At 44.9% G+C, this 26,095-nt stretch overlaps 1 protein-coding gene across 1 annotated transcript in view; it reads right to left on the reverse strand.

The window, feature by feature from the left end:
• The window catches only part of MAP6 (microtubule associated protein 6), a 73,992-nt gene extending 48,139 nt beyond the window's left edge, over nucleotides 1-25,853 (reverse strand). Inside the window, exon 1 of the mRNA XM_045818338.1 lies at nucleotides 24,330-25,853. Coding sequence (XP_045674294.1) covers nucleotides 24,330-25,243 — 914 coding nt within the window. The 5' untranslated portion in view covers nucleotides 25,244-25,853. The remainder of the gene's footprint in view (nucleotides 1-24,329) is intronic.
• Between the last annotated feature and the right edge of the window lie 242 nt (nucleotides 25,854-26,095).

Below are 26,095 nucleotides of genomic sequence, written 5' to 3' on the forward strand. Positions count from 1 at the left end.
GGCTATTAAAAACCCCTCTATTTGTCATTTGTAATCTTGTAGCTATAAAGAGAGGCTCTTTTATTGTTCTTTCACTGAGCTTCCTCCTATCAAATCACTAATGAGGTAATTACCAACATAATAATTACTGTATAATTACTAGGAGAGTGGGAAAGAAAATATGGAGCAAAATAAGCAGCCAGGATTGGGGTTGTATCAGAGATCTGATAAGAATTATCTCTGTGAAAAGCAGTAAATTGAATGTTTTTCAATTCATAAAATGGAGAGATGCATCACTAGGGGTTTATAAAAGTAATTAGTTGGAACCATGGCTTTTAACCTCCCCCTGCAAATCCAGCATCTTCTTGGAGGCAGTCTGGAGGCAAAGCGAGGGGCTTCTGCAGTCAAACAAAGCCTGCCTGAAATCTCATTCACACTTTCCTTCCCGTGAGACCTTGGGCAAGGGATAAATCCACCTGAGCCTTTATTAGAGCAAAATGCGGAAAATGTACCTCATGGGTCTTCTGTGAGGATTAAAAACATCAACACCAAGGTCAAAGAGTGGTGCTTACTATGAATTACTCCCCTTGACCCCGTTAAATCACCTCCAGTTCATAAAGCATCTATATGCCAAAAGCCTAATTAGGCAAGGCCAGAGGACTTAGCAATTATTCAATAATTCTTACCCATATGTTTTCCCTTGAAAGTGCCAACATGACTTTCAGCTAGTCTGCCAGCTTCTATTTTTAAAATTTGAGGTAAAAATAGAAACCCATGGGGATAAACATGGAATTTGAAATCACACAGCTGCTATGGAGGCCGAGCGGCAGCAGTGCGTGGAGCCTGCGGCAGTCTGTGGACTTGGTTCCTCGGTGCATTCCTTCCTGCGGCCGTCAGAATGCAGCCTCCCCAGCAGGGACTCACCAGCCCGAGCAGCAGGAGGCAGGGCCTGGGGGTGGTGTCTCTTTGTCGTCCGTGTGTTTAATACCTAGCTCAGCAGATGCTACGTGAGGTGCGCAACCCAAACACAATGTTTGTTTAGGGAGCCAGCATGTATGAGATTCTGAAACAGGGTCAAGGCTACAGTTGTAATAACTACATAAAGATCTCTTTACATACTTAGAATATTGGACCCTTGAGAGCCTAGAATGTGCCTTGCATTGTTGTTTTAGGCTGGTCCCCAACTTTGGTGTTCCCAAGAATCACCTAGGGTGGGCGAGAAGGGCTGGTTAAATGTGGGCTCCTGGGCCCCACCCTCATGGTCTGAGTCTGGGTCCCAGGAAGTTGCATTTTAAACCAACGCCCCATGTGGTTCTGATGCAGGTCCTGAACGGTGCACAAAGAGAGAAACACTAAGGTGTTTCCCTGACCTGCACAACTGTGGTATATAAACAGAATAAACATTATTCAGAGAGTTTTTATAATTTGCCCAAAGCGGGCCACTTGCCTGTGAGTGGTGGGAGCTGGGACTCTGTCCTCGTACCCAACCCTGCTGAAAAGCCTTTGTCAGAACAAGTATTCTTAAAATAATCTCTTCCTCTTAACACCCAAAGTGCGCTTCTTTTTTGTTCCTTATGCTGGAATTAAGTGTCTGCCCCTCCTGTGTATTAAGCGTCTGCCCCTCCTGTGTATTAAGCATGTCTTTTTATTCTGGTGTTTTAACATCTGTGGCCTTCCTGACCCTGGGGAAACCAACCCCACCCTTACACCTGGCGGCCATTCCTAGAGAGAGTAAACGCTCCTTTCAAATGCAAACCAGCCAACCCAGAGACCACACCCCACTTGTCCTTTCTGGGACTCTCACGCTTGGGCCATTATCCTCCTGCCCTAATCACCCCAGGGCCAGGGACCAGACAGATCCTGTGCCCCAGAGCCCACCAGATTTATTCAGACTAGCCAATCATAAACCTGCTTAGCCTTCCTCACCCATTTCTTCCTGGAAAAACCACAGTAAAGGCTTTTGATTCACTTTCTGTCACTATTTCTGCCTTCCGACTAATCCTGGTGCTCCCACATGTGGCCCTGCCTGGCACGGTGTGCGACCTGCCCCTTCCTCTTGAGAATAAATGTCTTTTCAGGGCAGCTGCCACCTGATCTATTGGTCTACCGCACCTGATAATAATGAAGCCTACAGTTTAAAGCAGCCTCCCATACTAGAAGCAAGTTGAAGATGAGCTCTTTCTCCGAACAGTTATTATATTAACACGGTGTCTTGTTCACTATGGGTGTTCAAAAAAAATTTGTTAAATTAATTCTAAAAACTAGTCAAGAAACTTAAATAAAGCTTTCTATTGGTGACTTTGTTCACTTTGGGGGTAGTTAGAATTTTAAGTCAAGTTTTAAGCTGTTTCCAAACTTCATGCTGTTTTTCTCAAGCAGAAGTGTAACTGTGAATGGCAGACTGTGTGGAATGGCTGGTTGTCACGGGCTCCCTTCAGTCATGCAAGGGAAGTATTTACTGACACTCAGTTGAAAAAGACATAGTTCTGCCTTTGTAATTTGCCATGAAAACAGGCAGTGCAGACTTACAAATATACATTTAAAACACATTCAATAAAATAAACTCAGCTATTTATAGTGTCTTAAATGGGCTAACTTTAAAATATTTCTACATGATGAGGTCTTGGTCAGGCAGCTCAGTTGTTCAGAGGGTCATTCCAATACACCAGGGTTGTGGCTTTGATCCCTGGTCAGGGTACATGCAAGAATCAGCCAATGAATGCACAAAAGAGTAGAACAAGTCAATGTTTCTCTTCTTTTCCCTCTCTCTCTCTCTCTCCCCTTTCTCCCTCTCTCTTCGTCTCTAAAATTAATAAATAAAAATTTTAAAAATAAAATATTTCTATATGATGAGATGTGAAATATTTGAGCAAGCAAAAAAAAAAAAAAAAGGACGGAGCTGCAGGTTGCTTAGTGAGAGAGAAGAGAGCACTGGACCAGGAGTCCAAAAAAGATTTAGAGTCAATTCCCTACCATGGAGCCCACCACTGTGTGCCACTGGGCAAATCACAAACCCAGCTGTCATCCTTGGCTGTCTCATCTGTAAAGTGGGAGGTCAGGACAAAGTCCTTCTAAAACTCCTTTGCTCAACAAACTGCCAGTAAATTTAAGGATCTGAAATAGGGAAAGAAAGAGAGAAAGGAAAGGAAAGGAAAGGAAGGAAGGAAGGAAGGAAGGAAGGAAGGAAGGAAGGAAGGAAGGAAGAAAGAAAAAGAAAGAAAGAAAGAAAGAAAGAAAGAAAGAAAGAAAGAAAGAAAGAAAGAAAGAAAGAAAAGGAAGAAAGGGGTGGGAAGGAAATGACCATTATGAGTTTTGAATTAATAGTGGTGAAAAATTAAAAGCAAGTAAAATGTCCAGCAATAGGAGACAGTTAAAAAAATATACTGCAGTATATACACTCATTTAACTGATATAAATAAGAGCTTGTAATGCCTTGGCAACAATTCAAAACAACTACGCTGGCCCTTATTGAGCCCCTGTTTGTCAAGCTCCCCTCCCACATCACTGCCAGCCCTTGTCACAGCTCTCGGGGTGGCTATCTCATCCCCGAGCAGTGTCCTGCTCAAGACCATGCAGAACTGGGTGAACCAAGTAGAAAAAGAACTGGTCTGAACAGTTAATCTGTCTGAGAAACACTGATGGCAATGGCATCTCGGCTTCTCCAGCAGGTTTGCACATTTTGGCTGGTGATAGCCTACTCCCCTCACACATGGCTGGTCTGGTCACTGAAGGTTGCAGCGCCTGCCTTTGGGACGGAAGCTCTGGGGGCAACAGGAACAGTCTCTGGATGTACTCGTGAAAAGGAGAAGTGATACAGATGTACACTTCTTACCCCATTACATCACATTCTGGGGTCAACACAGCATGTAGATGTTTCCAGAAATATCTAAAAACAATCCCCACTCTTTCTCCCTGTTGGCAGAATTTTTTTTCTTTATGCATAGTCATTACCAAAGTTGCTTAAATACACAAGAAATGCCCAACTAAAAACTGGTAAGAAGACTAAAATGGGCACCTCTGCCTAAGATGGCACAATAGCACTCACTCAGGAATATCCATTTTGGATCAATATGCACGTGGACCCCAGTTATTCATTTTTAACTGGGCAGATTTGGGATGCAAGTGTAGGGGACTGTTCACACCAAGCCCCGTGCTTTTCTCTCAAAGCTAAATGCCTTACTCAAAAGAACTTTGTAGAAAGTGGAACACAGAACTGGAAATGCATGATTTCAACCTTAGAAATATATGCATAGAGAAAAAGACAAACTAACACCAAAATTAAAGCATCTGCTTATGAGGGGGGGATTTGAAGTGACTAAAATTTTTGTGTTCTACTTTTCTACATAGTTGTACCTTAAAAAAAACAAGCCTAAATTTCCTTTATAGGAAGGAGGGAGTGAGGGAAGGAGGAAGAGAGAGAAGCAGAGAGGAAAACAGAGAAACGCTGCTGTTCCCGTGGCCTCGAGTGGTCCTTCTGGGCACAGCTGTGCAGGGCACAGTGCTTTCTGGGGGCTTCCTCCCAGCGCCTGGACGCTAGGCTGGCTGTGCTCGTGCCCACCCTTGCTCTCAGCCCACTGCCTCCCACACCGTTAAACACACACCAGTCTGTCGAGTTTGGTTCCACTTGATTTCCACTCTCCCTTCTGGCTGGCAGCCATCAGTCCTCTTGGCAACCTCAGGACCGGTTCCCATGGATACCCTCGACTCCCAGACAGGCGGCTGCTCTGAACAGATGGTCGCCAGCACTGGGCAGGGAACAGGCTGAGGGGACCTCTGAGTTATCCATCACCCTGCTTCCTTCTGTTCACCCCTTCCCCAGCAAAATGCACAAACACACACACACACACTAACACATCTTTTCCTAGGTTCTGTTTGGTTTGACCTTGACAAGGGACTCAGGACATTTTAAATATCACAAAAACTAAAACAACAATTGCTTATCTTTTCTGAACACCTACTAGACAATGGCCTAGGAAGTGTTTTGCATACAAAGGGAAAGAAATAATTTACTAGAACAGCTTAAGGAATTCAGTTCTTCTGATCTATTCAAGCATGATTGTTTGGGCCAAGTTTTGGGGAGATTAGTATGGACCATTGATGTGCATACGAATAATCTCAGAAGCATACTGAAATGTCAGGTCCCTGGGCTAGACTTTAGAAATTCAGACTCAGAAAGTCTGGGGTAGGACCCTGGAGTCTCGATGGACCCCAGGAATCTGCACTGTAAATAAGCACTCCACGGGATTCCAGCGCAGGTGGTCTGCACCACCTGAGAAAAAACCTTCCCTAGCTCAGGTGTTCTCAGACTTTACGCTGCCCGTGGGTCTCGTTAAAGTGCAGTCTGACCTGGCATGTCCAGGCTGGTACCTGAGGCTCTGTGTTTTCTGATCAGCTCCCAGGAAAGGCTGATGCTGCGGGTCCACAGACTGCACTTTGAAAAGCAGGATCCTAGATGGTCAGCCTCCCAGAGGCTGGTTCATATAGCACTTACCTGCCAAAAGCCCAATTAGGAAAGCCAAAGACTTAGCAATTATTCAATTGTTTGGTTCAGAGAGCACAGAGCAGTGACTCCACTTCCTGCCAGTGCACTCCATGAGCAGAACTAATCCTTGACTGTGCCAACAGTGCCCACATTTCTAGTCATATCCCTGCCGTTCCCCAGCAGGAAGTCTATACCCAGGCCTCTATACCATCCTTGCTTCCTGTGCTTGGCTTCTCACACCTCGAGCCTTTGCATATGCTGTCTGGGGCATCTGGAATGCACAACCTTTACTTCCTAACCCATGTTACCTGGAACTTTGCTCACTGTACCACAGCATCATGGCATGTCCTATATATTCACTATCTATACCTCACCAGAAACCTTTCAGAAGACACAGCAAAAGATCTCATTCACAATAGCAGCAAAACCTAGAAAACTTCTGGGAAAAAAAACAAAGAAAAAAAGACCTTTTTGAAAGATATAAAAGAAGACCTGAGTAAATGGAATGGCATATCTTGTTTATTCACTGAAAGACTCAATATTATACAGATATCCATTTTCTGATTAATTCATAACTGTAACCCAAGTCCAATCAAAATCTCAATAACAATTTTTGTGGCTCAGTCCAAAATAAATATGGAAGGGTAAATGTCTAAAAAAGACCAAAGCAATTCTGAAAAAGAACAACAAAAAGGAAGACCTGCCCTGTTAAAAATCAAAACATATTACAAAGCTGTAATAATTAGGTAAACATGATATTTGTTAGGAATAGACAGTTGGTCAGTGCAACAAAATACAGAGCCTAGAAACAGATCCACACAGAAGAGGGAAATTGTTATAAGACAGAAGAAACTTTTTAAAGCAGCAGGGGTGGGGGCAGTTGGGGAGGAAGTGATCTGTCAAACAAATGGGTTTGGGACCACTGGCTCTCTACATAGAACAAGAAAATGCAACCCTGTCTTACATTATGCACAAAAAATGAATTCCAGATGTATTACAGACCTAAATGTGAAAAATAAACCTCATAACCATCACAAGAAAATATTTTTAAAACTGTCTACCCCTTCACATAGTAGAGTATTTCTTAAATTAATAATAAAAAAATAAGCCATAATGGCAAGGACTAAACAAACTGAATACATGAACATAAAAAAATTTCTGTGTGTCAAAAGATACCATAAACAAAGGTAAAAGACAAGCCATAGGAAAAAAAAAAAAGATTAGTAATCAGAATTAATGTATATCAATAAAGAAAGATAACTTTCTAGTAAGACAATGGGCATAGTCTGAATACACAATCCATGTAAGAGGAATGCAAATTGTCAATAAACACATGAAAAGCTCTTGAATTTCTCTAAATAGCAGGGAAATATGAACTTAAAAATATACCATTTCCACACTATGGAATTGGCAAAATTTTAACTGACATTATAAGTAAAGAGTACACTTTTATACACTATTAGGTTGTTGGGAACTGCCTGCCTGGTTTCAGAAGCTGTAACCCCCTGTGGCTAAGGCTGAGTGAGCGATCTTCAGACCATAAGCCACTAAGGAGACAAAGCTTATCTCCCTGTCAGGGGCACTGCCAATGCCCCCTTTACTTCACGCTGCCTGGCTCCCAGTACATGGCCAGTTAGCCAATGATGGGTAAGATTCCTCAAGAGAGGGACGACCTAGGACAGGCGTGGTCACAGGGGGCCCTCAGGAAAGGACTTGGGAGGCTACAGCAAAAGGGGGTGATGGACCCTCGCCTCTCAGCTTTGACATACCCTGAGTCCTCTTTCTGCTTGTGAGAAGTCTCCTAATCTCTTGGCTGCCTTACTTCTCTGCCTGATTTAAGCCTAAAACAATGACAGAGGGAGGTGCAGCCCTGTGCTGGAAAGGGCGGGTTCCCCGGGGCAATCAGGCCTAAGAAAGAATATGTAAAATCCTGTGAAACCTGCTTTGTTTAGAATGCTCTCAATTTTCTGATAAGGGTCCCAGCAGGCTGTGAGTTTGTTTCCCAAAGTTTTGTAGCCCTTTAGCTAACAGACCCTGACTCAGAATAAGCCCTCTTAGTTCTTTGAATGTTATCTATTGTTTGATCCTTACTGCCTGACAATGATTGATGAGCTTTACCTGTATTCCTATGCAAATTGAACCCAATAAAACCCATTGAGGAAAAGGCTCTTGGCCCTTTTCCTTTGAGAGATCAGCCACCTTTCCTCCCCAAGCAGATCATGTATTGGTAGACTTATTCTCATCCGAGGTGGCCAGGGGGCCCTGCAAGCAGAGCCCCCCCCACCCTCGATATTAAGTGAAGTATAAATGAGTCCAATCAGTAAAAGGAACAATTTTCCAACATCCAGGGAAATGTGAATAACCCAAGGCCCAACAATCTTACTTTTAACTCAAATTCATTTCTGTATAAGACATGTATAAGGATGTTCAGTGCAGCATTACTTGTGGTAGTTAAGTTAGGAAACCCTAAATATAAACAGAGAAGATGAATGTGTGATATATTCATATGCTGACAGATTACACAGCCATTGAAAAGAAGGAGCTGTATATGAGTGGGTATTTATGTATGCTTGTTTGTATTTTTTCAAGATATATAATGTTAGTGACAAAAATAAAGTCACAGAACAACACACACATTGGATGTCATGCAAGTGAACACACACATGGGCAGCGATGCCTCACGCAGTCTGTGACGAAGGGGTGCGCACGCCAAGGTGTGGCAGTGGTACCCTCCTGCAGGGCGGAGGGAGAAGCAGCATGGTCTGGGCCAGGTGGGCAAAGAGAACTTTACTATGAAAAAAGTGTTTTAGCACAAAAAAGTCTAGATGTAAATGTTAATTTTAAAAATTCTGACTAGTGAGAATATGGGTATTACACTATTCTTTGTAGTGTGGTTTTTAAAGTTCCAAAAAAAAAAAACAACAGAAAATGCTTTGAAGGTTTCTCAGACAAAATACCACTAGACATTTAGATGGGAGTGAGGGCAGTATCAGATGGATGAAACAGAATCGTTGGCCGTCAGCTCCCTCTTCAATGCCCAGGGCCCCTCCTCTGACTACCCTGTTATCTATAGCAACCCGCATGACACGGGCGCTTTGGCATCACGCACTAGGGTCTTTAAGGGCATCTTGGAGTGTGGTTCAATGAGAGGCAATTGGGCCAAAGCCCTCGTGGCAGGTGAGGAAAAGGAAGCCAGAAGGAGAGGCTTGTCAGACATTAAGGCTCATCTTCATCCTTCAGGGCTTAGCTTAAATGCCAGTTCTTCAGAGGACAGCTCCAACTCCGAGTCCAGGTTAGGCCTGCCAGTTCCCATTCAGTGCTCTGTTAGCACCTCGTACTTTCCCTGAGTAAAGTTCATCAGAGCTGTATTTAATACTTAGCCATCAGAGTGTGCCTAATGCCTTATCTGTCATTACACTGCTTGCTCCACGGTGGACCATGTCTGCTTGTTCACAGCTGCAATCCAAGAACTTAGCTCAGAGCGTCTTCTGAGTGGCCACTCTCTTGGAGTCTAAACTGGCATTCATTTGGATTCCATGCTCATTTACAAGTATTAGTAGTTATAATTACAACTGCAAAGACCTCCATGCTTACAAAACATTTTCACATCCATGCAAGCAACCTATGGCATGTATAATACTGCCCCATTTTCTTGAGGAGAAAATTAAGGCTCTGAGACTTGAAATAACTCCACCAAGGTTGTATAAATGGAAAGGCTGGGATTTGAACTGAGGTTTATTTCAGTTCAAAGATGTTTGGTTGACCCACAATTGCACCGTGGCTACCAAATCAGTAGCTGTGACTACTAATTTCCCTGGTGTTCCTCACTCTTTCTTCAGAAATCTTCCCTCTTCCCTCACCCCCAGCCCTAAAAGCCCTTCTTGGTTAAAAGTGTTCTTGCTTCTGCTGTTGCATCATCTCCTCCCACCTCCTCTTTTCCTCCATCATCATCATCACCATTGTCTTCATCATGACATTTCTCTCTACTGTTGAAGTAGGAATGGATACAGAGTAAATCAGGATGTCCTAAACTGTGGACCTCATAGTCGTCCCCAGAGCCTAGGTCAGTGTCTTACTCATACAAAATACTCAACAAATATAAACTGAACTGAATTAAACTGAATGAATTGAATTAAATAGAATTTGTTCACTCACAAAGTAATAGTCTGTACCAAATTCACTCCATTTAGATAGAGATTAAAGAAGCACTTAGCCCTGGCCAGGTAGCTCAACTGGTTGAGCACTGTCTCGTGCACCAAAGTTGCTGGTTTGATTACCAGGCAGGGCCTATACCTAGGTTGTAAGTTCAATCTCTGGTCAAGGCACACACCTAAATTTTGGGTTAGATCCCCTGTCAGGGTATATACAGGAGGCAACAAATCTTTCTTTTTTTTGTTCTTTCTTACTTTCTTGCTTTCTTTTTCCTTCCTTCCTTCCTCCCTCTCTCTCTCTTTCTCTCTTTCTTCCCTCCCTTCCTCCCTCCCTCCCTCCCTTCCTCCCTTCCTCCCTTCCTTCCTTCCTTCCTTCCTTCCTTCCTTCCTTCCTTCCTTCCTTCCTTCCTTCCCTCCTTTCTTCTTTCTCTCTCCCCTCTCCTCTCTCTCTCCTTCGCTATCTCTCTCTCTCAAATCAAAAAACATATCCTTGAGTGAGGATTTTAAAAAAAGAAGCACCTATAAAGCATTGCCTTCTCACAAATGTGGTTTGGATTGGGACTATTGTGATATGCTAAAGGGCTCCCCAGAGAATGGTGGTGTTAGATTAGAGTCTTAGCAGCTACAAACACCAAGCCCCTCTCCAATTCACAGCCAGCCTTTGGCAGACTCAGAAAATGCTGGGTCAGGGCTTCTTTGAGAACTCATAACAATCCTATCATGGTAGAGCTCTCTTTTGTGTTTACTTAGGTGCTGAATCCTAGGCCAGTGAATTATGGCCCCACGCACCTTTTAATACCACTTATTCCTTGTCAATTTTTTTAAAACCTTGTTTTGGCTGCTGGGGAAACCCCACACAAAATGGTCACAGCAGCCAGAGACTAATATTATTTCACAATGACAACTCCTGTAGCTTGTATCTTTGGTTGCTGTGAGAGACGGGTTGGTTATCCATTATATATGAAGACAAAGAAACTCTCACACATACATACATCAGTGCCCAGTTGCTTTCAGTTGTAAGGAAACAAGAGAGTGACTATGTCACTTGGGGAGAATAAATGATGTGTTTGCTAAGGCACAGTCAAACCACGTATTCTCAGGCACTTTGTCCAAGAGGTTATTTGCTACTTAAATGCAGAGTCTGAAACTTGGCAGCACAGCATTCTGCCCCCAGTAACAGAGCAGAGGTTGGCAAACTATGGTCCATGAGTCAAACCTGGCCCTTGACCTGTTTTTGTTCAGCCATGAGTTGAAAAGGGGTTTTATAGGTAAATATTTGCAAGCAATATGATGAAAGGGAATTCTAATTTTGAATCTCATTTCAGCAAATATTATTCCCCTAAAAAATCTACTCTTCTCATGAGTAGACCTGTATTGCAAAAGATTTGTATTCAATGTTTATTTTATTTTTAATTTAATCAATAAAATGTTTGGAAAATTTGGTCTCTCGTATTATATAATATTTAAGGGCAAAGCCTAAAATATTTGCTATCTATCCCTTTCCAGGTTTGCTCATTGTCGATCTAGACCTTTCCACACTTGTCTCCTGCCATGTTGTTTCTCACACTTGAAACACTCGTCATATCTGAGTATCTGTGGTTGCCCAAGTGCACGTCCAGCCCTCCGTGCTCCAGCCGCCCCTTCTGCCTGGAATGCACCACTTCCCTGTGCTCCCGATTGCTCTGCCTACTGAAATCAGACTGACCTCCCAAGGCCTAGCTCAGAAGCTACCCTCCTTTCTGATGTCTTCCCTGATCCTCCAAGCCAGACTAAAAAATACTCCTAGAAAATCATTTATCTGCACACTTCATGTCTCTCTTTAAAGAAATTCAGAATGTCTGCACACGGGAATGGAAAATTACCTCTTTATATTAGCCAGGTGGTAACTCAAACCCACTGGGGATAATGGCAAAGAGTATAGTTGTTCTTTATTGAGTGCTTACTATGGACTAGGCACTAGGCTAAGTGCTGCACACACATCATTCATTCATTTGTTCAATTAAGATCTATTAAGCACCTCCTAAACACCATGCACTAAGCTTGGTGCTTGGGGTGCAGTGGCAAATAAGAAAGGTAAGAGAGTCAAAGACTTAATGGTATGTTAAGTCTTTGAAAGACTTAACCTTGCAAGGTGGGTATTATTGGTTCTATTTTACCAATGAAGAAACAAAAATCAGAGAAGACAGGGTAAATAACTTGCCCAAAGATATGGGTAATAAGAGGAGAGCAGGATTTGGATGCAAAGCCCCAAACAAAGCTAGACATCTAAGAGAAGCTGGAATTACTAGTAAGTATTGTACTCTTAAATGGCTTTCTTTGTTTTTATATCATTGTTGAAGACCTCAAGGAAGGGACATAGAATTCCTAATTTTGCCTTCCTAGTGGAAACAACTCCATGCTTTTGACCCATGGCACAGGTCCACCTCCTTCAGGAATGGTCCCCGATTTAGACTGAATTAGAACCCCACTTGCCCCTACACTCTCTGAATACCCTGTGCATCTTCCTGTTATGGTACTTACTACCATTACTATAATTTTTAAAGCGTGTTTCTCTCACTAGACCAGGGTCTCTTTTAGGACATGTGCTGTGTTCATTTCCGTGTTCCCAGGTCCTAGCATAGAGCTTGGTACAGATGTGATAGAGGCTTACTAAGGGAATAAATGAAAGAACTTCACCGGTAACCTACTCTGGTGATGGTAAAAGTAGCCAGCATTTACTGTGATAGGTCTGCACTGGGTAAACGCATCATCTCCCTTCATCTTCGTCACAGCGCTGTGAAGTCACTGCCGTGTAATTATCTCAAGATCACTCAGACTTTAAGTTACAAGGGAGATGGTCCAAGCCATTTTAAGGGCCACCAAATCCTTCACGGGACACCTCCCAGGACTCATACAGCCATCTTTTCCATGAATCTTCCAACAATTAACCAACCTTTGCTGTGGCCCTAGAGAGCTCTGGCCCCTGATTTTAACCCTCACCAGGCCCTGCCTGGTACTTAGACACTGGCATCCCTGTTAACTCCCTCCTGAGACAGCAAGCCCCTGTGCCCAGGGCTCATGGGCTCTGCACCTCGAATCCTCAGAGCTCATACCTCCAGCTGCCACATGCTCTTAAGATGCTGCACTGAACTTGGAATAAAAATAATATTAAGCCCACTGCATTATTACTGTGATATTATAATCAAATAAATCCAACCTAATTTCCTGCTTTTATACTATAAGCCTCTTTCACAATGGACTAAAAGCCCTGAAGGATAGCAAGGATTTAGAAAGAAGCTAGGAGGAGGGGAGAAGGGGAAACTGTGAGCAAAATCTAGCTGTAGTTTAATATGGGGCTTGTCAAGGCCCAGCTCAGGCTGTCATTTGGCTAGATCCCCTGCTCAGGCCCCCGAGATTTTAATGTAAAACCAGCACTGAGTATCTCCAGGAAAGAGCATCAGGTGTGTTGTGAGAAGCACTGGGCAGAAAATGCTGGAAGCACCAGAGAGGTCAGATCCTAGAAAGCCTTGAGGCCAATGTGCCTGGGCCTTGCCCTGGAGATGAAGGGGATCCACGGAGAGTTCAGGGTCAGGAGTAGTGCGACTACCTACCCCTCGCCATTGCAGAGACAGGCTGGTGACGGAGAATGGCCTGGGCTTGGGAGAACTGGAACCACAAAGACAGCATGAAGGGTGGGGGCAGGGGGATGCACAGCAGCCCTCTCAGGAATGACACAGTGAACTGGGGGACAATGCAGGGGTCCACGTGAGCACAGCTAAGACACAGCTGTAGGCTAGAATGAGGACAACAAGGTTCCTGAGCCAGCTCAGCCACTGACTGGTTGTGTGACCTGTGTCCCCAGACCTCCCTGACTCATCTTTAAAGAGAGAGATGTTTACCTTAAAGGTCATTACGAAGTCTAAATTTTAAAAAATATGTTAAAGCAATTGGCACAGGATAAGCACTCAGCAAATGAGGTTGAAACTCAATTACGTCTCTGTTCTAACATTCTGTTCTTTTGCATTCTGCCATTGTCTGCCTTATGCCTATCACTATAGTTTAATAGAAAACAATTCTTAGGGGCTGAGAAGATTGTAAGAATGCACTCTAGGATATGCCACAACATGGGCCAATGTTTTAAAATCACTGCATGAAAAGACACTGACCACAGCGCACTGCGCAGTGGAGGAGGCAGTGCTTCAGAGAGGCACTTATGGTGGGTTTTGTGGCTTGGAGCCTGGGCTCAATTTTCCCACCATAAAAGATTACACCATGCTTGGTCCAGTAAGCATGGAGAGCAAAACCCTCTTCATTCAGTTGCAAAACAAATACACAATGGCAATGAACTACCCAAGCATAGGGAGAATCAAGAGGCATTCTTTTGGCATGCACACGGGGTCATTCCTGCAGGTACCCCCAAACCAGAGGCAGGGGAGGTGGGAGGCTGGGACAATGGTGAGACCTATGCTCTCACTCTCAGAGGGGAATAACACACAGACACCAAAGGTCCATCCTTGACCGACTCTCCTTCTGTCCATCCCTGGTAAGTTGGCACTTACTGGGCTCTGGCCTTCTTCTCGCCCTCTTCATTCTCCACCCACCCCGGCACCTGCAGTTTTGACCCTCGGTGACAGCTCAGTGTCCAGACCTTTTCACTGCTCTGCCCTTTCTCCTGAGAGTCCTGTGTCTCCATTCACTTAGTTCGTGATTTGTTTTTTATTTTTGGTTGAGGGAGAACATGTGTAGAATAAAGTCTTAAATCTTAAATGTTCATGCATGTAGACCCACAAAACCACCGCCCAGGTGAAGATCCAGAACATTTCCAGCACCTCAGAGGGTCTGCTCATGCTCCTTCTCAGCCCGCTGCCCACCTACCCCTGGGGACCACCACGATTTTGACTTCCATCGTCATCAATTATTTTTGCCTGTTTTTCAAATTCATATAAATGTAAGTGAGCTTGTGTCTGGTTTCTTTCACGCATCATCACGGAGATCCATCCATATTACCGCTGTTGCAGTGGTTTCCTTGTTATTGCTGCAGAACAGTGGTTCTCAAACTGAGGCAATTTGCTACGCCCCCCTGAGGGCAGGTGGCTTTTGCAATATCTGGAAATATTTTTTTTAATGTTAATATCACCTGAGGGCATTTTGTCATTGCTTTTAGAAAGGGGGGAAGGGAAAGAGGAAGGGAGAGGGAGAAGTGTCGATGTGAGAGAGGAACATCGCCCAGCTGCCTCCTATATGCCCTAGACTGGGAACTGAACCGCAAGCTAGGTGTGTGCCCTGACTGGGAATCAAACCTGCAACCTTTTGGTTACCTGATGGTGCTCCAATCAACTGAGCCACACAGACCAGGGCTGGAAATATTTTTGATCATCACATCTCAGGGTGAGTGCAGTAGGGAGTGCTGGTAGCATGGAGTGGACAGAAGCCAGGGTTGCTGCCAAACAGCTCACAATGCACAGGACTGCCCCTCGCAGCAACAGTCCAAAATGCCAATGGTGCCAGGACTAAGAGACCCTGTATATTGGTTTCCTACGGCTTCTGTAACAAACTGCCACAAACTAAATGACTGAACACAACATAAATGTATTATCTTAAATGTGTGACAGGTGTATAGTTACGAAGTCAGAAATGGGTTTCACTGGCTAAAATCAAGGTGTTCCTTTCGAAGGCCCTAGGGGAGAATCCATTTCCTTGTCTTTCCCAGCTTCTTAGGGGCTGCAGACATTCCTTGGCTCATGTACCCCAGCTAATAAGGGCTGGCCAAGCCTTTATCATACTGCATCGTTGTGGCATTAATCCTTTCACCTATAAGGATATCTGTGATTACAATGGACTCACAGGGTCCATTGGATTATCCAATGGATAATCCAGGCTATTCACCCCACCTCAAGATCCTTAACTTAATCATATATGCAAAGCCCCTTTTGCTTTGTAATATAATATATTCATGGGTTCCAGGAATGAGGATGTGGGTGGGCAAAGGGAACATCACTGTTTACCATACCCTGCCACCATATATGTTCCACTGCATGAATATACCACAATTTATCTGTGCTATTGTTGGTGGACATTTGATCTGTTCTTACTTTTTTGCTATTATTAATAAAGCTGCTATATACATTCTTGTACAAGTCTTTTGCATGTATTTCTGTTAAGTATATACTCAAGTGTGCAGTTGCTGGGTCATAGAGTAAAGCATATGTTTAACCTCAGTAGATAAGGCTAAAATTTTTTATAAAGTGATTGCACCAATTCACACCCTCACTAGCAGGGTAGGTTTCTCTTTCACTTTCCACTGAACATGTCCATGGCCCCAGACCTCCCAGAGACACCTCAGATTCAACTTCTCCACACTGCGCTATCTGGCCCAGGGAGCGACTGTTTCCCCGGGTATCCAAAGCGTGAAACCTGGGCAGCACCGAGACTCCTCCCTTTCTGCCCGCTTGCAATTAGCCTCTCCATTGCTTTGTTCTATGGCATCAGCGCTTCTTGACAGTCTTTCCCTGCTGGGGGTCTTCATCTTCTCACCTCGTCCTTCCTGGGCTCCATGCTCCCCGTCTAACCTCCTCCAACCCGACCTTCCCACTGCAGTCACAGTCACCTTTTCGAAAATCCAAAACCTAATCCTGCTTCTTCCCTTTGCTTACAGGGTGAAGGAGCTGGCCCCAGCCCCCTTACCTCGTCTGTCTCCAGCCATTCTATCCTCATTCAGTGAGACCTCTCAGTTCTACCTGCACAGAACTGCTTACAGTTTGCTCAGATTGCCGCTTCCCCCACTTAATGTCTACTCATCTTTGAAGAGTCAGCCTACTAGTCCCTTCTCCACTGACCCCTCTGCTTGATAACTCTGAGACCAAGTAGACTCACCCCTGTTCTCCTCTGTGCCCCACCACACCCTGCACAAACTTTTTATTGGAGCACCTGTAACCTTTTAACTTGTCTCTACCTAATAAACATAAACCTTTTAAGAGCAAGGACTACTTTGTCATCCTAGGAATTAGCCTGCTATACAGTAGACACTAATCAACGTTTACTGGAATGAAACTGAGTTGACGATACATGTTAATGTAACTCAGAGGAAGTGCCATGCAGGGAAGGAAGTATTGCTGATAGTATCATCTCTGCAGGGCTACCATAGAGAGTGCAGGAGAAAATGCATCTGAGGTTTCTAGCAGCCTGCCAGGCACATAGTAGGCACTCGATTAGCTACTATTATTATTTCTAATGTTGAAAAACAGATCTTCAGTGAGCATGAAGAGGATCTTTAGCTTGCTGGTTGAGACCCATCTTGAAATTTTCTTCATTTAGTAAAGAATTATAAGCTCACCTGTCTACATTTATACACCTGGAATAATTTGTAAAGCCAAAACTGCATGGATTAGGGAGATGGCTCCTTAAGCCTAGTGAACATTGTTAAGTCATTTTAGCTTTGTGTCTGGAACATTGATTAATTTTTAGTCATTGTTGATTTAGAACTATCCTGGCTTGACTTTTTTTAAAGTTCATATATGCATTAGATGGCAGTTTTTCCTAGGAAAGCAACCAAGAGTTGATTGTGTTAATCTTATCTCCTCTCTTCCTTGTGGGTCAGTCTCAGGTAGCATTACACCTCTGAGAGTTAACTGTACAAGGTTAATGATCTGGCCAGATGCTCTGCACACAGTAATTCCTCAGCAAACATTTCCAAATGGGCATAAGGCATTACTGAAGTATTCGATGTGGTTTCCACCATGTCTCACTCCTGGTTTTCTCCCTCCTCCTCTGCTCACTCCTTCTTTGTCTTTTTCATGGCATTCCTTCTGCTGTCTGTACCCACAGATACTTGTACCTCTCACAGCTCCACTCTCTGATGGCTAATTTTCCCTCTCTGGGAAGGATTCACCTCCTCTCATGGCTTTAACAATATCCACGGGGTGTTTCAAATCTACGGTTACAGCCCATATCTCTCTCTCAGGCTTCAGATCCATTTACTCAATGCCCAAGAACACTTCTTGTCAGATATCCCACAGAAAACTCAAATTCCAGGTACTAAAAATAAGCTCAACTTCCACTGCTGATGTTTTGTCCTCCTCTATAGCCATTATAAGTCTCCAATCCCACAGCCACAGTTCTGGCCTTATCATTCTCCGTGCATCATTTCGATAGCTTCCTCACAGGCCTCCTTTTCTCCAACATCCCCAGGTCACCAGACAGTGGGCGCTACTTGGAGTCTTTCAGTGACTCATTTCTTTAGAAGAAAATCCAAACTCCCTAGCCAGAAATTTAAGACTGTTCCTAACCTAGCCCATGCCTGCCTCTCAGAGCAGGAAAAGAAAATAAACAGTAAAAAATAAGAGCAAATTTTACTGGAAAAAGAGATAATCAACAAAGCCAAAATTTGATCCTTCGAAAAAACTGAAACACTAAACCACCTCAATAAGACTAATCATGAAAAAATAGAGAGAATGAAGGCACAAATTAATATTAGATATGAAAAGGGACATAACTACAGATAGAGATTATTTTGAAATCCACAAGAAAATGCTATTATCAATGTTAGGTCAACAACATTGAGAGAAAAATATAAAATTTTCCAGAAAATATCAATAGCTAAAATTAGTTCGAGAAGAAATACAAAAGCTGAATAAATGAATAAAGACAGAAAATCGTTGGTAAAAAAATAATCTATCCATGAAAAAGACACCAGGGACAGAAATCTTCACAGGAAAATCTGATCAGGCATTTAAGGGGTGGCTCTTGTTGTATGGATGGTTCCAAACAGCTGAGAAGGAGGGAAATCTTCTTATCTAATTTTATAAATATAACTTTGACTTCAATATTGCACAAGGCCAACATAAAAATAGGAACAAATTGTAAATTAATTTTACTTATGAATATGTATGCAAACATTTCTTTAATTTTTTTATCAATTACATGGTTTACATTCACTATTATTTTATATTAGTTTCAGGTGTGCAGCACAGCGATCAGACAATCACATACTTTACAAAGTGTTCCCCCTCATATTCCCAGGACCCACTGGAACCACATGTATTTATCACACTGTTAATGACTCTGTTCCCTGTGCATCCCCATGACTACTTTGTAACCGCCCATCTGTGCTCCTCAGTCCCTTCGCCTTTCTCACCCAGTCTCCCAACCCCCTTCCCTGTGTGCAAACATTTCAAACACAAAATAGCAAACCAATTCAGCATCATAAAACAGATTTTTCTCTAAGCAAGGTTTATCTTAGCGATGCAAAGATGATTCAATATCAGAAAATTTTATTAATAGATTTCAAAAGAAAAGCTATCTGATTACCTCAGTGATGCAGAAAAAGCACTCAATAAAATTCAATACCCATCCACATTTTTAGAAACCCCTGGTAAATGAGGATAAAGAGAAGATTTTTAACCTGAAAGGAAGCTATCTCATAAAAATAAAAAGCAAACCATGTATTTAGAGATAAAACTTTAGCAGCATCCCTGTGTCCCAAGAAAAAGATGCATGTTAGCACCTGCAATCAGATCTACACCAATGTGCTCACAGAGGCAGCAACACACACACCGCAAAGCTACATAAATATTGGAAAGGAAGACAAATTAGTATTTGCTAAAAACACACATTATCTTCGCAGATAATCCAAGAGTCTACAGCAAAACTAATTTGGGTAGTGTGGTAAGATTGCTGAATACAAAATTAACATATAAAAATTAATGCATATGAGCAATAACAAATTAGAAAATGTAAAAGAAATGCACTCTTCACAGTAGGAAGAACACTTTAAAATAGCTTAGGCAGAAACAATGATAGTTTGGCATTAGCTCAGACTAATGGAATAGTACAGAGATCTCGGACATACACATATGCAAGTAAATTCGATCCTCATGTGAAAGAGATGTTAGTGGGGGAAGTTGCACTTTTTAAGGGGGTGTTAGGATAAATGACTTTACCTATGGGAAAAAGGAAATTAGCTTCTCTACCACATTCCATACATAAAGTAAAACTCCAGTTACATAATTAAGACTTAACTATAGTAAAATAAAACTTAAAAACTATTGTGTGTGACTTTTTTTGGAGAAAATTACAAAATGTAAGTGAAGGACATAAAAGTCTTAAAGTAAATGGCAAGCAATACCATGTTTCAACGTGGGAAAATGCAAAACCTTAAAGATATCAAATCTTTCCAAGCAGTGTTTTCCCAAGTAAAGCCCAAAGCTCACTTGCATCAAAATTACCTACAGTGCTTTTTAAAATGTAGATTCTTAGTCTCCATTTTAAACATACTGAATTGGCATGTCTGAGGATGAGGCCCAGGAATCTGAATTTTAGAAAGCTCTCCAAATGACTCTTTTCGTGTGCCAAAGTTTGAGAACCTTTGCCTTAGGGAAGAAGGTCATAACCTGAATTGCACATGAGAATCATCTGTCTGGGACAGTTTTTAAAAATTCAGATGCCCAGGCCACACCCCAGACCAATTAAATCAGAATTTCTGGGCAAAGTAGCTGCGCAACAACATTTTAAAAGTTCTGCAGTGATTCCAACATGCAGCCAAGGTTGAGGGTCCTGGATGAGAGTGAAGCGAGAGTTGGGTCTGTGAGGTTTGCTGCCCTTCCACATTTGAACGATTACTGCTAGTGCTAGCCTAGTAGGAGACGGACTTGACTTTGATTAAGACAGTGTCCTTACATAAGGTTATGACTGATCCATTTGGTATCCCCGGAATATGTCTGATATACAGCAGGAGCTTGGTGGTCATTTTCTGAAATAAATTCAACTAAACGAAACTGAATGAAATGAATCGGTATGTGGGGGGATAAAATTTTCACCAAACACTAACAATTCCACCGGATTCAACCAACCTGTACAGCACCTAGGAACGACATTACGTTTGAGAGGTGTACAGTGAACGAAATACAGCTCTTCTCTTCGAGTGTGCTTGATCTGGTCGGGGAGGCAGAAACAGAGCAAAGTGTTTTTGGAAGTGTTTGAAACATAAAAAGGAAATACAGGAAAATTTGACTCTGAAGGGCAGAACCTGGAAGGCGGCGTTGAAGCGTGGCCCCGAAGTATCGCTGCGCCTTCCCGGGAAGCACGAACGAGGAACCGCGCAGACGCAGCCAGGTCAGGGGGCCTTGCTCTAACCTTCACGGAGACTGCGGGGCGCACATTAGAGGGCTCTTTTCTTTCTAATTTCCTTGTGACGGCTCTCATTTTTCAAGTATTTTGCCTCCGGTTTATTAATTCTACCTCCTGGTGCCTCGGCTGATTTCTTCCAGGAAAAAGTTTCATTAACATTTCTGTGGGGAGCACCTGCTACCCCATCTATCCCTACTAACGGGAGGTGAGGGCAACGGGCTGACGGAGAGGGGAATTTAAATCCCCTCCTTGCGACTCTTTATTTTATATTTGAGAATGCCAGGTCTAAAGTCATAAATGGCCGACCAGTGAAATCCATTCTTAACATTAAAAATGATAACAAAGACGTGTTTCTCAATTTTATGTCATCTGTGTAATACGAGTGTATTGAAAATTAATCAACCTCATGATTGTGGATAATTCTAAAGATACCTTAGATACCATCTGAATGCCAAAAATCCCAGGGTAGTGTGGGTAAGTTATGAATTAAATGAACTGTTAAATAGGGAAGGTTTCTCAAAACCCTAGCATCAAAAGACATTTGATATAATTTACTGAATGAATATTGTAGGCAAAAACCAATTAGTATGTATATGACTCTGGATGCTGAATGCATATTTTACATTATATACCAATAAATTAAGCTGATGGATTATGTGTCCTTTATTTAAGCAAGCTGCCTGCACTGATGTCATGTGGCAGATGTCCTTTGTAAAGCCCGTGAGATAAGCCAGTCACCATGGGGTAAACCACCATGATTTATGTAGGGTGGCAGAAGAAAAGGATTCGTAAATGAAATTATCATTGAAATGGAACCCAACTTGGCTTCTAAGGGTGGGTGAGGCTCACCGACAGCAGACTCAGGGTATAGACTCTCCAGAGATTCACAATCATAGCAAGGAAAAGAACGTGAGAACAATAGGGAAGGAAAATCAATGTTTCTGATAAGCCTACAATTTTCAGGCATTTTTAAATTAATTCATTATCTTATTTCTTCATACCTACTTTCACCCAAAATGCATTTCCCTATTACTGGTTTATTTTTCTTCTGAAACACACAAAATATGTTAAATTTCAAATCAAATTTGTCATGCACTTATACTGTCCATTAAAGAAATTGATGTCTCTTATCTATACTCATTCTCTTAATATTTCAAAACCTTTCTGATTATCCAGCAAAATGGAACTGCTGCCCAAAATCATGTGCATATTAAAATTTTATAGAAGATCCAAATTAGAAAAAAATATTTTTGAGTAGTTCACAGGGTTGTGGTTTGTTTTTTTTTTTTGGATAGGCTATGAGAGTGTAGCCTTCTGCTATTCAATCCAATCACTTACAGTATGTGTGTGATTCTAACCATAAAGCATGACAGGCTTCCTGCAGAGTTAAGGTGTTGTCTGGGGGGAAGAGGCTCTACATAACACATGTAGAAGCCAAATATTTGGCGTGAGCTGTATCTGAAGGGTGCGTACAGTCCCTAACTGTACGGCCAGCCATCCATGGACAAAGCTAGTCCCACCCACGGGGAAACATAAACTGAGTGGGATCACCCAAGCAGGTGTGAGAGTCTGGAATCTCCCTTGATTGGCCCTGACTCTATGGGAGTGAGAAGAGGCAGTTCCTGCCTGGTGGGTGTTAGGTTTCCACCTGCCACAGGGCCGTAGTAGGGGAGTAGGAAGATAAAGAGGCCAGGCCAAGGATATGTGACCTTAGGGTGCTCAGGGAATGGAGTAAGACCCTGTAAGAAAGAAAGTCATAGCAGAACCACAAAATTACATCTTGGCTTTGTTTCTTATGCCCGTTGCTTATTTACCTCCTTTCTTTTCTTTTTGATGCTCCCTTGGTAGCAGCATAAAGATTTGTGAAAATTTTGCCTCCTGAGGACTAAGAATCAAGGAAAAGGATCGTGTTCTTGCATGTACCAGAGCTTCAAAGGGAACTGGTGCACTCCTGGGGGATCAGTGTGGTCATGGTAACAATAAACCAAGAGAAAAATGCCAAGTGGGACGTGGAATTCAGGAAGATGGAGTCGTGCCCAACACATTAGCTGCCCCTTCTCACTGGGAAATGCTTTCCAGAGTTAAAGCCTGGGAGGAGAGGGGATTTTGTCTTAGCAAGAGAGACTGTCTATCTATGCTATTCTTCCCTCAGCACATAATAAAGTGGTTGCTATGTTCGCTGGAGATAGCAATGTCAGCCTGCCAGGGGGCTGCACCTAGGATCTTGGCAAAAGACACTAATCCTGCAGTCCTCCTGGCCACACCCTCCAGGCTGCAGGAGGCAAGTAGTTGTGGCATCGATGGAGGACCCCATGAGCCACACTTTGGACATCTTTCACCCAATTATCCATCATTCAGTTTGCTTCCCCAGAGACCTCCAAGCCCAATGTTACGTGTTCAGCGTCAATTGTGATCTGTTAACTGGTTGATTTGGGTTGAAACATAAGGGCAGGACAGAAAGCTAAGCATTCAAAAATGCATATAGGATATAAGGATGAGAAAGCAGGCTGGAAGGGCTGAGACTACAGCAGAGGGAGAATTCTAGAGGAATGGAGACAGAGAGACATTCATTTTCAGAGAACTTAAATGTGTTAAAAAGGAGGTTCTTGGTGGTAAGAGGATGGAAGACACATCTGTAGAACATGAAGGGACAGGAGAAAAGACACAGCGGTAGGAGAGACGGCTGGACATATCTAGGAAGTGAAAATCAGAATAACGAGGCATCATGTAGAAGGTTGGAATGGGACCAAAACGCACTATTCATCTACAATGTGCCAGGCAGAATTCTCTCCAGATCCATCTGATTTAATCCTCACACTATCTAGCATAGTGCCTGGCATAGAGTAGGTTTTCAAAAATATGTTGAATATTCATATTAAATTAATAAATGAGTGAGCACTTCTAAGAGAACAATCTGTTATCAATCACATCAGGTAAGAACCTGAGGCCCAGAAAGGTTAAAAAACTTGCCCCATGTATCACAGCCAGTAAGAAACCTAAGGAGTCTGACTGCCAAGCCTCAGCTAGAAGGAGGGTGATCTATATGGATCCTCCTTCCGGGAATCTAGAAAAGGGTGTGGTGCTTGGGTATCTCCCAGGGACTGAGAGAGTGGAGGGAAGAATGAAAGGCCAGGTGAACTGGGCTGGGGGAGGGCTGTCGGTCGCTGGGAAAGAACTTTTCTTCTGGAAGGATGGGGCCCTGAGGGAAGGCACCAAGGCTGGTGTGTGGCAACCGAGCCAGCAAAGGCAGCATCTAGACTAATGCGGCTGATAAGCTGAAGTTGAGTGGGGCGGAATGGAAGCTCAGCCTGTGAAAAAATTGCCATGGGTCTTTGTTGGGCGCGTGGGGATTTGTAGCAGGGCGGATGGGAAAAACAGGTGGCTGAGGTGGTAGAGTGAAAGACCAGGCCAGGCCTCGGAAAGGGCGCAAGGGAAAGAACAGAAAGAAATCGGCGGTGGCAGGGTGCCTGGGATGGGGCTGGGGAGAGGGTGTGGCCTGGGATGGGAGGGAAGGCTGATGTGAGGTCTGCCATGTGCAGACTGAGTCCTGGGCAGTCTTTGGTAGAAGGAAAGTTTGACCAGCCCCGTTGCAGGAGCTATGTCCCGCATCTCACCTGTAGGAGCTGCTCACTGCACTCGCCACCTCCTCGCGGATTTGCCTATTGAGGGCATCAGCTGCTGCACGCCCCTTGCCACCCTCGGGGCCCGCGACCTGGGCCTGGGCTGCGGGCAGCGGCGTCTGCTCGTGCCCCAGCCCCTCAGGGCGACGCACCATCCAGGCGGGCCCGGCCTTCCTGCGTGGGTCACGCTCCTCCGCACCCGCCGCCTTTCCCGCCGCGAACGCACCAGCTCCGCCAGGGCCCGCTGCCTGCTCCGGAGCCTCCGCGGCGGCCTGCACCGGCCAGCGCTCCTGGCTCTGAGGCCGGCGCCTGGGCGCCCCGAGAATGGGCGCTGAAGCCTGGGAGGACGTGGGGATCTGCACGGGTTTGGGGATCCACGGGTGGTCCCCGCGGCGCGGCAGCGGCCAGGCGCGAAAGTCCTTCTGGTACTGGGTCTCGCGCTCGAAGGGCGCGTCGGAAGGCTGGTACTCGCTGCGCGGCCGGCAGCTCGGCTCGGGCCGCTGCACCTTCCAGGCGCGGTAGTCCTGACGCATCACCGAGTCCACGGGGCCCGCGCCGGAGGCGGAGGCGGAGGCGGAGCCCGGGCCCGAGCCCACTGTGCTCCGACCAGAGGCAGCAGCGGCCTCGCGCTCGCCACCGGGCCCCGGCGCCGGCCCTGTTGCCCGGGCAACGGCATCCAACTCGCCCTGGGCCGGCTGGGTCTCTATGGCGACCGCCCGCGCCGAGGGGGGCGCGTGCGCCGGCTGCGGCGGCTGCTGCAGAGGCGGCGGCGGCTGCGGCGGGGCGCCTGGGTGCTCGGTGGCCTCCGAGTACTTGGTGAAAACCAGCGGCACGGCGATGTCCGCCTTGTCCAGCTGGTTCCAGAAGCGGGCGATGCAGCAAGCCCGCGTGATGCACGGCCACGCCATGATGTTAGCTGCAAAGCTGGTCTTCCCTTCTTTTTGTGTTTCTAAAGCAAGTCTCTAATCTTCCTCAGTCTTTTGGCGCTTGACCAGCCAATCTGATTCCCACCGTTTTTTTCCTTGGTGGCCTGAGTACCTCGCCCTCCTCCCTCAGAGAGCGCCCGGGAAGGTCAGGGCAGCAAAGCTGTCATGGAGATGAAGTCCCTCGATTACCGACTGCAAAGGTCTTGGGAACGCAGTCTGCTGCAGGTACCGGAGGTGAGAGACAGGACGTCCCCAGTCCCCAGGCGAAGGCGTCTGGGGCGCGCCCCTCCCTGCGGCTGCGGCGGCGCTCACACCCCGGCCAAGCCAGGCGACGCGAGGCGAAGTGGCCGCGGTCTTAAGCCATGGCGCAGAGGAAGGGCAGGACAGTGTGGCAGCGGGGCCCGCGGATGAGCCTCTGTTCTCCTTCCCGCCGGCGTCCCGTCGCAGCCGGGTACCTAGCAGGGCTCGGAGGAGATCACCTCCAGCAGAGGCCAAGCATTGCTGCCTCTGCCGCCGCTCCCAATGATGCTGCAGCTGCTGCCGCCGCCGTCTCTGCTGCAGGAAAGCGGCCCCACCCTTTTCTGCCACTCAGCAGGGGGAAAAAAAAATCCGGGAAAGACTGAGAGAAAGCGCGCTGCAGATCACCTGCTGTCGTCAGCGTGCGCTGCTGGGAGCTCGCCCTCTCTCTTTTCCCTCCTCCCTCCACTCTAGCACCTCCTCCCTCCTCCGCTCCTAGGCAACAGCAGAATCTGGGGCCGACGTGAGTTCAAGTCCTAGGCTCCTGCTACTTGCTGTGTTCATGCTGGTCGTTTCCCTTCGGGGGCCTTTGGTTTC

The sequence above is a fragment of the Phyllostomus hastatus genome, unplaced genomic scaffold (genome assembly GCF_019186645.2).
Source record: "Phyllostomus hastatus isolate PE091 unplaced genomic scaffold, TTU_PhHast_1.1 phas_scaffold_317, whole genome shotgun sequence".
NCBI lineage: Eukaryota > Metazoa > Chordata > Mammalia > Chiroptera > Phyllostomidae > Phyllostomus > Phyllostomus hastatus.